Below are 15694 nucleotides of genomic sequence, written 5' to 3'. Positions count from 1 at the left end.
GTGGCTGGGGAAGCGGAGACAAAGTGAGGAGGCTTTTGAACTGCATCTTGAAGGGTGAGCTGGGCTTTCCCAGGCAGGAGAAAATGGGAAAGGATGGTCTCAGGCAGATAAAAGGGCACAGCTGAGATGATCTATGGGCAACGCTGGGGACTGAGGGTGACGAGTCTGCAGAGGGGGGCTGGGAAAGAACTTGGTTATTAGGTTGGGGGAATCTAGCAGAAAAGGGCTGTACCGTTATCTACTATAGTTGTAAAGCTTTGTCTTGGTTGTAAAACCCACTCTGCACACAAAGTCTTATTTGAGAGCCTAATTCATAAGTTAATGAAAGCTGGGTGGCTCTGTCTGAGGAGGGAGTGGGATGCCTGCCCAGGAACTCCCTCATCCCACGCCTCCCCAAAGCCTCTGAGTATACTCTGTGGACCCACAGGCTGAAGCTGAGTATTCAGTTAACGACAGAGCTGGGATCCAAACGGAAGTCCCTGGATACCCAGTTCTAGGCACTTTCCAATCCATTCTTTCATCATCCGAAATATTTATACGGCACCATCTTGATGCATCTATGTGAGATTTTAGGAACTTAAAGGTGAATAGGAAGAATATAGTTCCTCTTTTTGTGGGTCTGACAGTCTAGTGGAGAAGACAGACCAGAAAAGCAACAAGTTTAAGCAAACAAGAAAGGAGATATTAGTTGCAGGGGCTGGGGGAATACATGGGCTGATTTAAAGAGATGCAACATTGAGTTCTGAAGTGAGGTCTTCAGAGAGCCGGAAGGACTACCCATAAGGAAAGAGGGCGTCAGGACGTATGAGAAGCAGTGGAAAGAAGTGTTCATGGAAACAGTTAACCAGCCCTGCAGTTTCATTCAGGTCTCTGGGATCAGTCTTGGCCTGCGTATTGATCAGAGCGTCTGCCTGGGGTAACTGGCCACAGGTTGCAGATACCCAGCCTGGCTGGTTGTTTTGGACATGTTTTATCTGTCAGCAGTCCTCCTGAGTGCCACTTATCCTGTCTTCCAAACTCAGGGAGGAATCAGCTGTTGGGCGACACCAGAGCAACTCACCACTTAGACCTAAACATGTCTTTAAGGACACCCTCACCAAAGATGGCATTTTGCTGAGATGATTGTTATCCACTTCCTTCTCATTTTCTTAGTCTTCTTAAAATGTCTGTTCCATTTATAAATTCACAGCAGGCTATAGCTGTTATATATACAGTGAGCCCCCTACATATGAACCTTCAGGTTGCAAACTTTCAAAGATGTAAACATGTATTCACATGTCCAATGACATAAGTCAGTGCCTGTGTCCTGTGTACGTTGTCACATGCATGAACCCTCTACAAGTGGCTGTGCTTTTGTGTACTTTGCTGTACATTGCTGTGTAGAGTACAGTAGCGCGGTGTCTTCATTTCAAGCCCAGGATGTCTAGAGACAGCATAAAAGCAGCAGTGGTGTAGCTGGTACTACTGTACTTTTCAAGGTACTGTACTGTAAGATTAAAAATGTTTTCTTTATTGTTTGTGTTTGTTTTCTTATGTATTATTTATGTGAAAAGTATTATAAACTTATTACAGTATGGGACTGTATAGCCGAATGTGTTAGGTACCTAGGCTAACTCTGTTGGATTTTCAAATGAATTGGACTTGCAGGCTGTTGGAATGGAACTTACTCGTATGTAGGGGACTTTCTGTGTTGCTGTGGTTGCTAGTACTGCTTACATGTGTCTTTGGAGTGGGGTATAACAAGAAATCACAGGACCCTAGAGAGAAATAATGTGTGAATTCTCTGGGAAACATTTGTTTTCTCAGCAGCACTGAATTTCAGGAGGTGGTGCTGAAGTATCCCCATCATGTTGTCCCCCTTGAGAAGCATATTGTTGGGATCTAAGAAACATCTATTCAGCCCCCTGTCAAGTGTCGTGAACCCCTACGACCCTGCCCCAGTGTCCTGTTCCTATGCTCTTCATCAGCCAAGAAACTGTGGGGTTTCTTTTTCAGGGAGTAATCCATCAGGCACTCTCTCCTTCTCACCTCAACTGTCTCTTCTACCTGAGTAACCTTGGTTACTTCATCACTTGTCAGTGAAGCTTGGGCCAGTTTTTACAAATGTGTCTGGAAGAAAAATAATTTGTCTTGGAACTCCTGTTTCTTTGCATCTGAGAAGAGACTTATAATTTTTCTGCCAAAGTGGGCCTCAGGTGGACAATAAGAGCTTGTGTTTAGGGGATGGGCAGCATCTTCAATCAGGGGGGTGTGACACTATTACTTACTGAAACTGACAGGACTCCAATTACAGTTGGGAGGAAACAGAACTGGAAAGTTCCCAGCCCACAGCACCAACATATCAGCATACAGACAGGAAGGAAAGAAGCTGACCTCAAGGTCAGAGAAGTGACCCCCAAAATAGGTCAAGGAAGTTTAATAATTTACTGATTAAATGTGATCGGACTGTTTACTCTCTTGCCTTGATCTCCCCTTTGAAAATATTTTAAAGGTTATTAGAGGTATGGTTTTCATAATATGATGAATTCCAGTAACATTATTCCATAATATGATGAATTATACAGTCTAGTCATGCTGTTGTTAATATCATCATTAATGTACATTAGTTAATTTTTAATAGCTTATCAAGGTATGAGGATGGTAATAATAATGAAGATCATGTGGCTGCTTTCAACTAAAGAATCCACGGGGTTAGTTGTTTCTGAGTCTGTCTTCTGGCCCAGATTGATCCCTCTTCATTGCTAAGGTGGCAGGTGGTCTCAAACCGCCCTTTTTTCTGCTCCTAACAATTTCATGTTGGTGACCTTGGGTAAACATCAAAGGCAGCCTCAGAGGGCAAAAGATGTTACAAAAGGGAAAGACATGTTTGGCGGCATCTACCCCTGTTAGGCCCATTGTATGCAGTTACCCATCAGATGCTCAGGTGAGCTGTGAGGTAAGGCTACAGTCTCCATCAACAGCCCCTCTTGGCTTTAGGAGAAGCTGTGAGGTGTCAGAGGAGTCACACAGCCTCTGGAGGGAGATAGAGAGTACTTACGACAGTTAAATAAGATAATGCACACAGATCACGTTGCCTAGTGTCTAGCACACTGTAAGTGCTTGATAAATGGCAACTAGAAGTTTTGCTAACTATGGCCTTGAGTAAGTCACCCAATTCACTGAGCCTTAGTTTCTCCATCTGGAAAATGGCAATGGTGATGCCTACCAGGCAAGCTGTCATGCGTCTTGGCGTTTAGCAGGCACCCCTCCAGCGGCATTTATGGCTGTAATTATACTTGAGGAAAAGGAATCTGAGAACTTTACTTAGAAGTAGCTTCTGGAGTGTTTATGTGGGAGCCTTGGCCTTGTAGGTGGAATAAAAGAGATCAGAAGCAAGTATTGTTGGCTGATGGTGTTAGAGAGTCAGCACTGGCAGAGATATCAGAAGTGATCGAGCATTCAGATCAAGCCCTTTGTGTGCTTGGTTCACTTCTAAATCTGAACCTGGAAAAATTTCTTTCTGGGTTCTTAATCTTTAGTATAGGAATAACTGCTCTGTTCCACAAATCCAGTTAGAAATTGTGAAGATGAAAAGAGAGTTCCCATTTTCTTGTTCAGCCTTTCTTTATGTGGAGAAGGCAATGGCAACCCACTCCAGTACACTTGCCTGGAAAATCCCATGGACAGAGGAGCCTGGTAGGCTGCAGTTCATGGGGTCGCGCTGCCCCTCATCCAGATGACTCTGATGACTGGACCAAAATGGCTTTGTGCAGAAAGGCAAGGAGAGCAGGCATGGAAATAACAGTTTGTCGAAGATTTTCCAGCTCATTTCTCTCCAAAATTGGGCAATGCCCCTATTCCTGAAGCACAAGAATGTGGCACTGACAGAGGGCAGTTCTAAGAAGTGGGGGACCAGACCACTACCCCTTTGTCCTGAGAATTTAATAGGCGGGATCAAAAGTGAGTGTTAAGAGAACACACTTGAGCACTTGTGTGGCCTCCTCAGCCCACTTGATGAGCAGGTAGGACCAGGTTCTGCTGGGACAGGCTGTGTTCTCAGCAGATGCCTGGGAGGGTGAGACCCAGAGAGTCTTTTGCGGGCCTGGGCCTGCTGTCAGTGGAGGATATTCCCAGAGAAACCCCCTTAAGAGACAGGCGCCATTTTGACTTTTTTCCAAAGTGGCCACATGCAGGGAGGGCAGAGCAGGGCCAGAGAGAGGCTCAGGATTTGGGAGGCAGTTAGAGAGAACTTTCTGGGTGTAGGGACCCGGTGGCAGCTCCTGCTTCTCTAATTGTCCTCCCTCCCAGGATACGAACGCCTACCACTTTCACCTCCCTTCCTCTCCGGCCCTGTTTCTGCTCTCTAGCCCACAAACTCTAGAAGAGTTTGGTCTTCCGTAGGGCATAAGCCTGAAGTTTGTATTTTAGGAGTGAGTGTTGCTGCCTACTGGTCCATGAGGTAGGAAGGATAGTGTGTGTGTTAAACAGTACTGGGCACAGCTGACCAGGATCCAGGGGTTACTGTTCTTGCCAGATTCTCATCTAAGTGGTCCTGATGGGTTTTTTTCCAACTAGATAGCCCCTACTGAATGCAGTAGCAGTGGTGGGATTTTAGCTGACGCTTCTGTAAGACCGCTCCAGTGACTGGAGCAGTGAATCAATCCCTTGCATATGTCGGTGGCTTCTTGACAGAGGCATTCCCTCCAAGGGGAACGTGGAGTGCTTTTGGCCTGATGTATCGTGTCGAGTGCTCTCATAATTAAAACACACTTAGAAGTGTTTGTGAAGGAGCAGGCATTTGTATCCATGTTTTATACATAAGAGAAACTTATTGCATTGTTTATTTTCCTTAAAAAGTCTAAGAAATTATAAACTGGGGTATTTATAAATAAAATCTCAAGATAAATAGCCAAGGAGTGGGAGGCAGGTTCAAGAGGGAGGGGATATATGCTTACATAAGGCTGATTCACATTGTTGTATGGCAGAAACTAACACAACATTGTAAGGCAATTATTTTCTGATTAAAAAAAGATAAATAGCAAAGGACTATTCATTTTTTAAAACTTTTTATTTTGTATTGGGGTAGAGCCAATTAAAAATGTTGTGGTAGTTTCAAGTGAACAGTGAAGGGATTCAGCCATACATATACAAGTATCCATTCTCCTCCAAACCCCTTCCCATCCAGCCAGGCTGGCATAGAACATTTGAGTAGTGTTCCCTGTACTATACAGTAGGTTGTCAAGGACTATTATTGAATTCATTCCAGAATAGGAAATTCCTAAAGCACTGATAGGATGTAAAGATATATTTATGTGTGCACGTGTATACATACATAATTATGTAAATATATACATATATTTCTATATTTTCAACTACTTTGCATAGAATTTTTGGACCCAAGTCTATGTCTAGTAGTCATGTATGGATGTGAGAGTTCTACTATAAAGAAAGCTGAGCGCCAAAGAATTGATGCTTTTGAACTGTGGTGTTGGAGAAGACTCTTGAGAGCCCCTTGGACTGCAAGAAGATCCAACCAGTCCATCCTAAAAGAGATCAGTCCTGAGTGTTCATTGGAAGGACTGATGTTGAAGCTGAAACTCCAATACTTCAGCCACCTGATGTGAAGAACTGATTCATTTGAAAAGACTCTGATGCTGGGAAAGATTGAAGGCAGGAGGAGAAGGGGACGACAGAGAATGAGATGGCTGGATGGCATCACTGACTCAATGGACATGAGTTTGAGTAAACTCCTGGCGTGTTGCGGTCCATGGGGTCGCAAAGAGTCAGACACAATTGAGCGACTGAACTGAACTGAAGTCTATGTCAGTGGTGAAGTAGAGCATGAAACATGTGTGATGCTTGCTTTTCACACACATATAGTCACCCATGGACATGCAGTAAAGCACAGGCCCAGGCTGTGTCCAGGATGAATGCATTCCCTGGGTTGTTAAATCAAAGGTTCACTTTATTGCTTGCTGTTCTCTCTTTTTCATGCTACCTCTACCCTTTGTCTTACAGTGTTTGTCTATGCTGTACCCCAGAAGCGGCCAGCTCCTGGGTACAGGAGGTAGACAGTCCACTGGAAAGGCCATTCATCAGTGTCCCTGCGTCTTGAAATGTCAGCACTCACACATTCTTCACTTCCTTGTGTAAGAATCTGTTCTTCCTTCAGTTTCATTCCTACTCCTCTGCCTACATTTTTCTTTCTCCACTGTTGCTTCCTGTTTCTCCATCTCCATCTGACTGTGGCCACTTAACAAAGTCCTGCCCTTAGTTCTTTTCTCTTCATACCCCCTCTGCTTTGGTGACCTTACCTCTTTTCCAGGGCTTGGGGAGTGTGCAGGGCCCTCCCTGATTCACTTGGGTGGCCCTGCCCCTTAACCCCACCTTTGTGACCTGGCAGCATGAGGAGGGACACTGAGTGGGACCGGATGTTTAGAGCAGGTGGCTGGCACGAGCAGTCCGTGAGCTGCTGCGGTCGGTCACAGTGTCTGCCTTTACCAGGCCTCCAAGGGTGAGAGCTGGTGCCTGGCACAACTGCTCTTCACGGTTTCCATGTGCACTCCTGCATCAGGTGGTTATCCTTGGTTGTTGTGCCTGACTCATCTCTAGCCCCTATTTCACTGCACAGAACGGAGGCTGCTTAAATATCTTTTGTTCCGAGAGAGAGAATACTTCATCATCGTACCCTGTTTAATTTACATGGAGCATTTACTACAGTTTGGAATTTTTCTTTATATTTATTTACTTGTCTTCTGAGGAACAGTCTTCTTGTATGTTTTGAAGCACAGCTTGTTTGAAGGGACTGTCCCTGTAGAGATAGAGTTCCTCTTCCTTCAGAAGTAAAAGCAAGCTCTTTGCCCACTGTTTATCTGGAGAAAGGGTGGGTAGGAGGTGGGTCTGAGTCTTCTGCTACGTGTGCGTGGAGGGACTTCCGAATCTGAACCACAGATGGCTCATTTGCACCAGGAACAAGCCTAGCCTTGTTAGGTTGGAGAGCTGGTCAGCAGTCGTGATAGTCATAAAGATAATAGCGAACATTACTAAACACTGACTACATGTACCAGCTCTACTTAGCACTTTCCATACATGATCTGAATCTCACAAGGTCGTAACGGTGCTGAGGCTGTCATTATTCCATTTATAGAAATTGAGGTCAAGATCTAGCTAGGTTCTCAGGACTTCCTGATCTTTTCCACTTGCAGAATACACCTAGACAATGACACTTGTATGAATGTGGTCAGGAGGTCCTGTGTAAAGGGTCGAGGCTGTTCATAGGTACAAGTGACAAGCCTGGCCACCTCCTGTGGCCCTGAGGGCTAAGGGAACAATACCCTGGCACATGTGTCATTTTTGGCAATCTGCTTGGGGAGCCCTAGGTTAAGTGCATTTTTTAAGTCTCACAAGTAGTAAATGGCTGAGCAGGGCTTGAAGTGAGGTATGTCAGCTCTGGGACTGATCACTCCCATGCTATGTGATGATGGGGTGTGTGTAGGGGAATTGAGGCACTGGACCTTTTTGTTTTCACAAATCTTTCCCCTCCCTGGGTTCTCTTTTTCACCCTAACTCACATGGGCAAGCTTCTCTGGTAGCTCAGATGGTAAAGAATCCACCTGCAATGCAGGAGACCCAGGTTTGATCCCTGGGTCCAGAAGATCCCCTGGAGAAAGGAAAGGCAACCCACTCTAGTATTCTTGCCTGGCAAATTCCATGGACAGAGGAGCCTGGTGGGATACAGTCCATGGGGTCGCAAAGAGTTGGACATGACTGAAGCAACTAACACTTTCACTTTTAATCTAAACTCTTCATTTTGCAGAGGAGGAAACTGAGGGCACAAGATGTAAATGACTTGTTCCAGGGTTCCAAGCTGCTGGGGGACAGGGCTGGACCAGATCCCGGGTGTCCCAGGCCCTTTGTCTCCTGCTGTGCCCACGACTATTTCATGTGTGCCTGTCTTGTTTCTTCGCATCCATGCCAAGCCCCTTGTCTCGGAGTTCTTTCCTGTCTTCTGCAACATCTCTGCATTGCCAAGCCCAGAGCTGGCGGCCAGTCCCTCCCACAGCCACAATGGGTGCTCTCAGTATGCCCTGTCCACCCCAGCCAGTGCTGGAGAAGATGTAAAAGAAGCCCAGTCTCTCCTGGGTTTGCTGGAGGAAGCTCATTTTCACATTAAGTGATCTGAGAAACTTGCATATTTCTGTTAGATTGTGCTCACCTTTCCTGAACTGGTAACTGACAGCCTTCCTACAGGGCTGTCAATCCAGCCCCCCGTGGAAGAGCTGCCTGCACTTCACAGTACCCTTCTCACTGCTGACAGGTGATGGAAAGGCACTGCACTTTGAAGTCACTTTCATGACCCAGGTTACAGAAGTTTTGATCTAGAAAAGTACTCATTTAATCAATAAAAGAGTGAGCTACAGGCTCTTTTAAAACCCCACTAAGAATGAAGTTTTAGTTAAAAAAAAAGAATGAGGGTTTCCTTGATTCTCTGTTTTCTCTGGTGAGTTTTTAAATTTTGGGGGTGTGTGTCTGCGTGAAGCAACATGGGGGTAACAGCCTCTGGAGAAGGCAGAATCAAATTTAGACTTGCCTTTTTTTGCCTCTGACTACTTTGTTATCCTGGACAAGTCACCCAACCTCCCTGAGCCTCAGTTTTGTCATCTGCAAGGTGAATCTGACAGTGGTAGTTATTTTGTAGGATTTGTTGGGAGGATTGTGCAGCTGGTGTTCAGCTGGTGCCAGGCATATTCCTAATGCCCAGTGGTTTAGCTATTATGGTGAGCTATGCAACAGGAACAGTACTATCGCCTAGCAGGGAGGCTGAGAGGATTAAATGGGGTAGTATATGCATGGTGCCTAGGGCACGGTATTCACTTAATAATAATAATAACAACAGTAATAATAGTAGTGGCTAACATTGATCAAGTGTTTACTAACTGATGTCTTAGAGACTTTACAATCAGGGGCAGCCGCTATTATTATTAAGATTTCCAACTTACAGCTGTGTATTTGGACAGTATGTTGGAGAGCTAGTCTTCAAGAAGCTTGAAACTGCCCCGCATATGTTTGTTCATCTTTGCATTTCTACTCTCTCAATGTTTCTGCCTCTCCCACTCCCCCTAGTGATTAAGAGCACCTCTCAGATATGTTTGGAGGAACTAATAAAGGCAAGTTTGTGGAATGAATGAGCGATCTAGGTCATTGAAAACAGGTTGCAGAAGGGCCAACCCTTCTGGTGGTCGCCTCTCAGCTCTGCTTCAGTTTGAGGAGGGGAAGCGCACCAGACTACCTAAATAGACCCTAAGTCTTTAGAGATCTCTTTGGCCATGGAAATCAACCGGAGATGAACACTGGAACGAGGAGGCCCAGCTTAAACTGTGAGGGTCTGCAGAACCGGCGCAGGGAGGAGACTGGGAGCCTCGTCTGTGGGAAAGAGTTCTGCTCCCCTTACCACCTCCCCTGGGATGCAGTTACCAGGGCTCACCTGATGATGGATGAGAAGATGTGAAAGAGCGAGGGAGAATCTTTCACATGGTTAACACAAAATGATCAACCCTAGGGCTGAACCATAAACTGAGAGTGCCAAGTGGTCACTGGAGACAGACTGCTCATGCCCTCCCTGTCCTGTCACCTCTTAAGCAAGAACCTTAAACCAACTGCCAAACTTTTCAGAAGCCTCCTTTTTTCTCATGTGTAATATGAGGACAATAACACCACTTACCACATAGGGTTGTTGTGAAGACTGAGTGAAATAAAGTGTAAATCACTTAGAACTCTTTTGGTGCACAGGAAGTGCTCAAATCAGCTGCTTCTGCGGCCACTGTTATTATCAGTGCTATTATTGCTGTAATTACTTATCAGGTTTAGTGTTCATCTCCAACAGTGGAGATAAACCTAAAAAGTGATTGGTGCTTTAGGGTAGAGACAATTTCTTATTCATTTCTGGTATTGCCTTAAGACTGGCATATAGTGGGTACCCAATACAGCTTTCCAAAACTGTATCTTATTAGATTTTTGCTACTGTTTTTCATGAGCAGATAAAAATTATCAGTATTGTGTACCAGCCAGGGGACTTATGTTGTGAATGTTTACTGTCATTTATCCTTAGAAAACCCCCTGAGAAGCGGGCTCAAAGAGTTATCGTAGACAGTGCATGATCTTAGGGGTCATTCAGACCTATACTCTGTTTGAGGTTCAGTTTTATTAATATTAAAAGGGCTGGAAATAAACAAGTTTGATTTCCCCACTCACGTCCACAGGAGCCTCTTGGGGCAGGTTGCATTGAATGGCCAGGTGTCGCTGGCATGGAGAACTTGCTTTGTGTTTCATCCCAAGCCAGCTGAACTAGAGAAACTCTGAAAACTATCCTGCTTTCATCCCTCATCTCTTCATAAATCTGTCAGTGGTGACCAGAGAGAAAACTACTTCCCCTATCTGGTTTATACAATCTGGTATACACAAAGGATTTCTAAGGTTTGGCACGGGCATGGGGTCTGGATGTGTGCTGCTGAGCTATTCGAGAGTAGATAAGACCTTTTGGATGAAGGGTAAAGGTTATAGCACAAGCTGCTTCCTCTGATAAATTTCCTCTACCTGTGATAGGCTGTGGGCAGCTGTGGTGTTGGGGCAGGAATGGTAGGAGGAGCCTGGGAAATTATTGTAGCTTTGAATCTTGTCCAATTATAGAGAAAGTGGTTCCCTCTCTTAGTCTGATTTGTTCTGTATCGTAAACTGGTTTGCATGGCATGGAGGATGATGCCACAAGGGCAAAAATCTCTTAAGTATCTGCTGGCCAAATAGTTTCTATCTTAGCATATGTTCCCTCTTCTTGTAGGTCATGGCTATTCCATAGGTAGGTCCTGATTCCTATAATGGAGTAGTTCTTAACCTGGGCTGCACATTAGAATTCCCCAGGGAATTAAAAAAAAAAAAAAGCTATCAATCCCTGGGCTGTACCCCTATCTAACTGAATTGGATTAGAATCTCTAGGGGGTAGAGACTGGGCATCAGTATTTTAAAAAAGAAAACAAAATCAAAAGAAAATTTAAAAATGAGCCACAAGCTGAGAGAAAATGTTTGTAAAACCACACATCTAATAAAGGGCTTGTATACAAACTATATAAAGGAGTTTTATAAGTTGATTAAAAAAACCCTGAAGACTCCGATTAAATAATGGGAGAACGATTTGAACAAATAGTTTACCAAAGAGTATATATATGCATGGCAAATAAATAAAAAAAGATGTTCAAATATTCATAATTAGGGAAATGCAAATTAAAACCGTTCTGCTTCAGGCCAAAGTGGAAAAGGACCACGTATTAAAAAGCCTGAGGGTGGACAGGAGCTTGACCTCTGTGATGTGGAGGAGCGGTGGGGAACTGAACCCAGTGGGAGGCACTACTGAGGTCACGATGTGGGAGTGGGAGGAACGTGGTGGAGTGGGCTTTCCTTGGTTTAGCGACCGAGGATCATAGAGTGAGAGGCCTGCATGAAGAAACCTAATATAAAATTGCCAACTTTGGCACAGTTATTTTGATCCTGGCCCTGGCTGGGAGCTCAGGGAAGGTTCTGGTTGGCTTCAGTGAGGAGGTGTCTGTTACAAAGGGTAGAGCAGTATTATGGCTGAGACCAGGTGCAGAGAGGAGTGTCCCTAATGGGGGAGAAGCAGGACTCTCTTCTGGTGCCTGGTAGAGTTACTGGATAGTACTGGGGCCTTCGGAGAAGCTAGGCCAGTCATGTGCCGGTTAATGTATAACAACGCACTCTCTGAAAACAACAAACAAACAAATGCTGATTTGCAGTGTTTGCCGATTTCTGTGGTGTCCATACTCCCTCCAGAGCCCTGGTCTAGGTTACACATGAGCACGGTGAGAGGGGGAGAGGCTCCCAGAGTGTGACTGGGCCTGATTCTGATTTCTAAATGTAAGCTAGCACCATGAAGGATAAGCTGTGGGGATTCACCTGTGGGAACTGTTGTGGGTTTCGGGGTCTGGGGCACAATAGAATGGGACATAGAGGAGACTGTGGGGCTTACCCGATGGCTCAGCAGGTAAAGAATCTACCTGCCAATGCAGGAGATGCGGGTTTGATCCCTAGGTTGGGAAGATCCCTTGGAGAAGAAAATGGCAACTCACTCCAGCATTCTTGCCTGAAAAATCCATGGACAGCAGAGCTGGAGGGTTAGAGTCCATAGGGCCACAAAGAGTTGGACACAACTGAGCGACTGAGCAGAGAGCAAGTGGTCTGCATTGACCAGGCGGGACCTTAGCCATCTGCCCTATGTCTTCTGTAGGACATGTGGTTACATGCCTGCCTTTTGTCTTACCATTGCTATTATGTTCTGTATGCTGACATTTTTAGATTTATAAATTTATGGTGAGTAATAATCTGGCATCTTCCCCCAAATAATTTCTTTGCCAAACAAGTTTGAAAATGATTGCAATCAGGTGAATAGAATTTCAAGCATCCACAGGATTCATTCATGTGAATAAAATTTATTTTCATCTATAAGGAAAAAAATCCTCTTTTCTGCAGGAATCTCAGTTATTAGGATATTCAGGCATATTAGAGAATGACTTAAGGAAAAGATAGTGGTAAAACCAACAAGGATATAAGCCATGGCAGGAGATAAATATTTCACATCAGTCTGGAATTATTTTTCTCATCACATTAAAAAGATGACAAACGTAAAGCAGTGTGCTTTGTGGTTGCATGTCCCTGGTCTGTGCATCCCATGTGTGTGCATGTGTGGATGTATGCTCAGTTGTGTCTGACTGTTTGTGACCCCAGGGACTGTAGCCCATTAGGCTCCTCTGTCCATGGAATTTTCCAGGTGAGATTGCTGGAGTGGGTTGCCATTTCCTACTCCAAGGGAACCTTCCCAACCTAGAGGGAAGACGTCTCTTGCTTCTCCTGCATTGGCAGGTGGGTTCTTTACCACTAATGCCACCCGGGAAGCCCGTGCACCCCATAAAGATGAAGACTATTTAGCCTGGATGTGTGATACTAGTGCGGAACTCTCCTTGTGGTCGTATGCATTAGTACACAGAACTCCCAGTATAAGTCAGCACCTTTACTGCTCCAGAAACATTTGAAGAGGCCACAGCATTCATTGCCAAGACACGAGTTGACCCACGGGATTTTCCACCCTCAAATCCACCTTGAGCTTTTGCAGTATAAGCATCAAGAGCAAGACGTTTCCCTTCTTTTTCAGGGTTTCCATTGACCCATCCCTGGCATTCTGGGAAAATACTGTGGACCCCAACTCAAGAGGAGGAAAGAGGAAAAAGAAATAGCGCTGTTTCATAAACTATCAGTATGTAAGCCCTGGTGCCTTATTTAAAAAAAACAAACAAATGTGCTTTATGATTTTTTCTCAAGGAGAGAGAAGGGGCTTTCCGAGCTACCACTGCAGAATGTCAAGCTATTGAAGCGCTTGCAGCAGGTGGTGCTTTGTGGTTCTCACAATGCTTTATGTTTCCTAGCTTGGTCTCCTCCTCCTTGGAGATCACAATGCCAGTTTGGGGCTCGTCAAGTCCCAATCACATCAGGTTTACTGACGTGTCATTTTGCTACTCTGCCTATCCATTATTTATTATTTATATCTTGGCTATATCCCCGCCCCGCCCCCCCGCCCCCCCCCCCCCACACTCACACAAAGGGAACTGACCTACCTTCCCATGAAAGGAGACTTAGAATAAAAATAGAGCCACTGGGAAATGACAGGAAATGAGACATTGGGCAGTGGGCAGGCACCAGGGTAATTATTTGGATGGAGAAAGCAAAGGAAAAGGAAGCTACTCCAATGAGCCAAACCTAGTGCTGAACTCCCTGTTAGTCAAAGCAAAAAGGTCTACCATTTCACGCCTCTCACTACTGAATACTCCAGAAGAGTGGGAGGAACAGTATCAGGCTGGCGAGCACAGCCTTCGCCTTCATCGAGAGGCTTACCTGACAGTATGGACGCGACGGCTGCAATGATGAAGGACACAATGACACCGGGTCCTGCCATCTCCTTGGCCACCAGCCCAGACACCACGTACATCCCCGTGCCCACGCAGCTGCCGACGCCGAGCGAGATGAGGTCCATGGTGGTGAGCACTTGGGCTAGCTTGGTGCCGTGTGCCGTTGTGGCCCCAGTTCCCTCCAGCATGGACTCCACCGGTTTGGTGCGCAGGATCCGAGAGTGCATGGCATACCAGGCGGCCCCCCACTGCACTCGCCGGGGGTCGAGGGAGGTGAGGAAGCCACTCATCCTGAGAGACAGGCAGTGGTGAAGGTCAGCTGAAAGAGGTGGGCTGCAGAAGCCTCAGTGGCTGCTTCTGGAACTCATCTAGTGAATGGGGATCTCCCTTTCAGGAAAGGTCCAGAGGGACCTGCAGCAGCCTTCTCCTGGGCATGAATGTCTGCAGGAAACACACAAGAAAGAGGAAGGTGAGACCAAGCGGGGAACAAACCATGACTTGCAGACATAGGTAGAGGTCGGTGCACGGAACTGGTGGAACTGATCTGTCCTGTGTATTCATAACGCAGAGGGTTGCTTTTCCCGCTTTGTGTCCCTCCCAGTCCTAAATGACAGTCTGTAGTTTGCGCTATGTTGCATGGTCCTTCTGAAGAGGGTGGTCTGAGTTAGGGCTCGGCCACGGGACCTGCAGTAAGTTATGTCATGTCTTTGTATGTCAGTTTCAACTGTACAGTGGGGATGGTCAAGCCTCCTGCCTTGTGTTGATGTGAGAATTAAATAAGTGTTTGTCTAAAAAGATCTTAGGGGCTTCCCTTGTAGCTCAGATGGTAAAGAATCTGCCTGTAATACAGGAGACCCAGTTTTTATCCCTAGATCAGGAAGATCCCCTGGAGAAGGAAATGGCAACCCACTTAAGTATTCTTGCCTGGAGAATTCCATGGACAGAGATGCCTGGCAGGCTACAGTCCATGGGTTTGCAAAGAGTTGGATACCCATACACAGAAAGATCTTAAGACAATGCCTGGCAGGTGGAAGATGCTTTTCTGTCAACCCACAAGTGCTTCTTACCTGGCTCTGCTAAAGTTTGGTCTGTGATTCTTGAGCATATTCTTTGGGGACACAAATCTTCATTTTTTAATATAAAGATGTAAAGTTAGATCTCAAGAGGGGCAGAGCCACCCCATGGGATTGTCTTGGAATTTTGTTCTCTAAAGAAATGGAAAGTTTTGGGAATTTTTTGCTCTCAGAGTTTGGGGTAGGGGCAGTGCCCATGGCATTTGGTGGGTGGGGCCCAGAGATGCTAAACATGTTGGGTGGTATCATACTATCTTCAGAGGTCTCATTGGATATTCTTGTTGGTGAAGAATCTGGTTATGATGATGTGAACTGAAACCTATCCGTGTTTAACATATAACACATGAGACTATTTTAGATGTTTTTAGTAGACCAGTCTCTTGGTTTTTCCAGGAAGGCAATTATAGAATATACTGAAGGAAGATTGTAAATTCTTTCATTTGAAACTTGAAAGGAATTCATCACCATTTTGGAAAACCAAGACCTCTTTTCAGTGCAACCCATGGTACTACATTGCCCATTGAGCACACCTATAACAGCCCACAAAGGTGCCATTTGAAACTGGCATGTTGACAGTGATTTTTCATACAGTGCCAGCATCTTATGACAATATTTGTACTTGCCTGAGTGTTTATATACTGAAATAAGTTATATACAGGCAGGTTACTCATGAATTTT

General features: G+C 45.3%; 1 protein-coding gene across 1 annotated transcript in view; it reads right to left on the bottom strand.

The window, feature by feature from the left end:
• The window catches only part of SLC7A14 (solute carrier family 7 member 14), a 50568-nt gene extending 36335 nt beyond the window's left edge, over window positions 1-14233 (bottom strand). The window contains exon 1 of the mRNA XM_068981252.1: window positions 13930-14233. Within this exon, the coding sequence (XP_068837353.1) occupies window positions 13930-14233 (304 nt within the window). The remainder of the gene's footprint in view (window positions 1-13929) is intronic.
• Window positions 14234-15694: the final 1461 nt, after the last annotated feature.

The sequence above is a fragment of the Capricornis sumatraensis genome, chromosome 1 (assembly GCF_032405125.1).
Source record: "Capricornis sumatraensis isolate serow.1 chromosome 1, serow.2, whole genome shotgun sequence".
NCBI lineage: Eukaryota > Metazoa > Chordata > Mammalia > Artiodactyla > Bovidae > Capricornis > Capricornis sumatraensis.
Note: the sequence above shows the minus strand (reverse complement) of the source record. Positions and strands in the feature narration are given on the sequence as shown.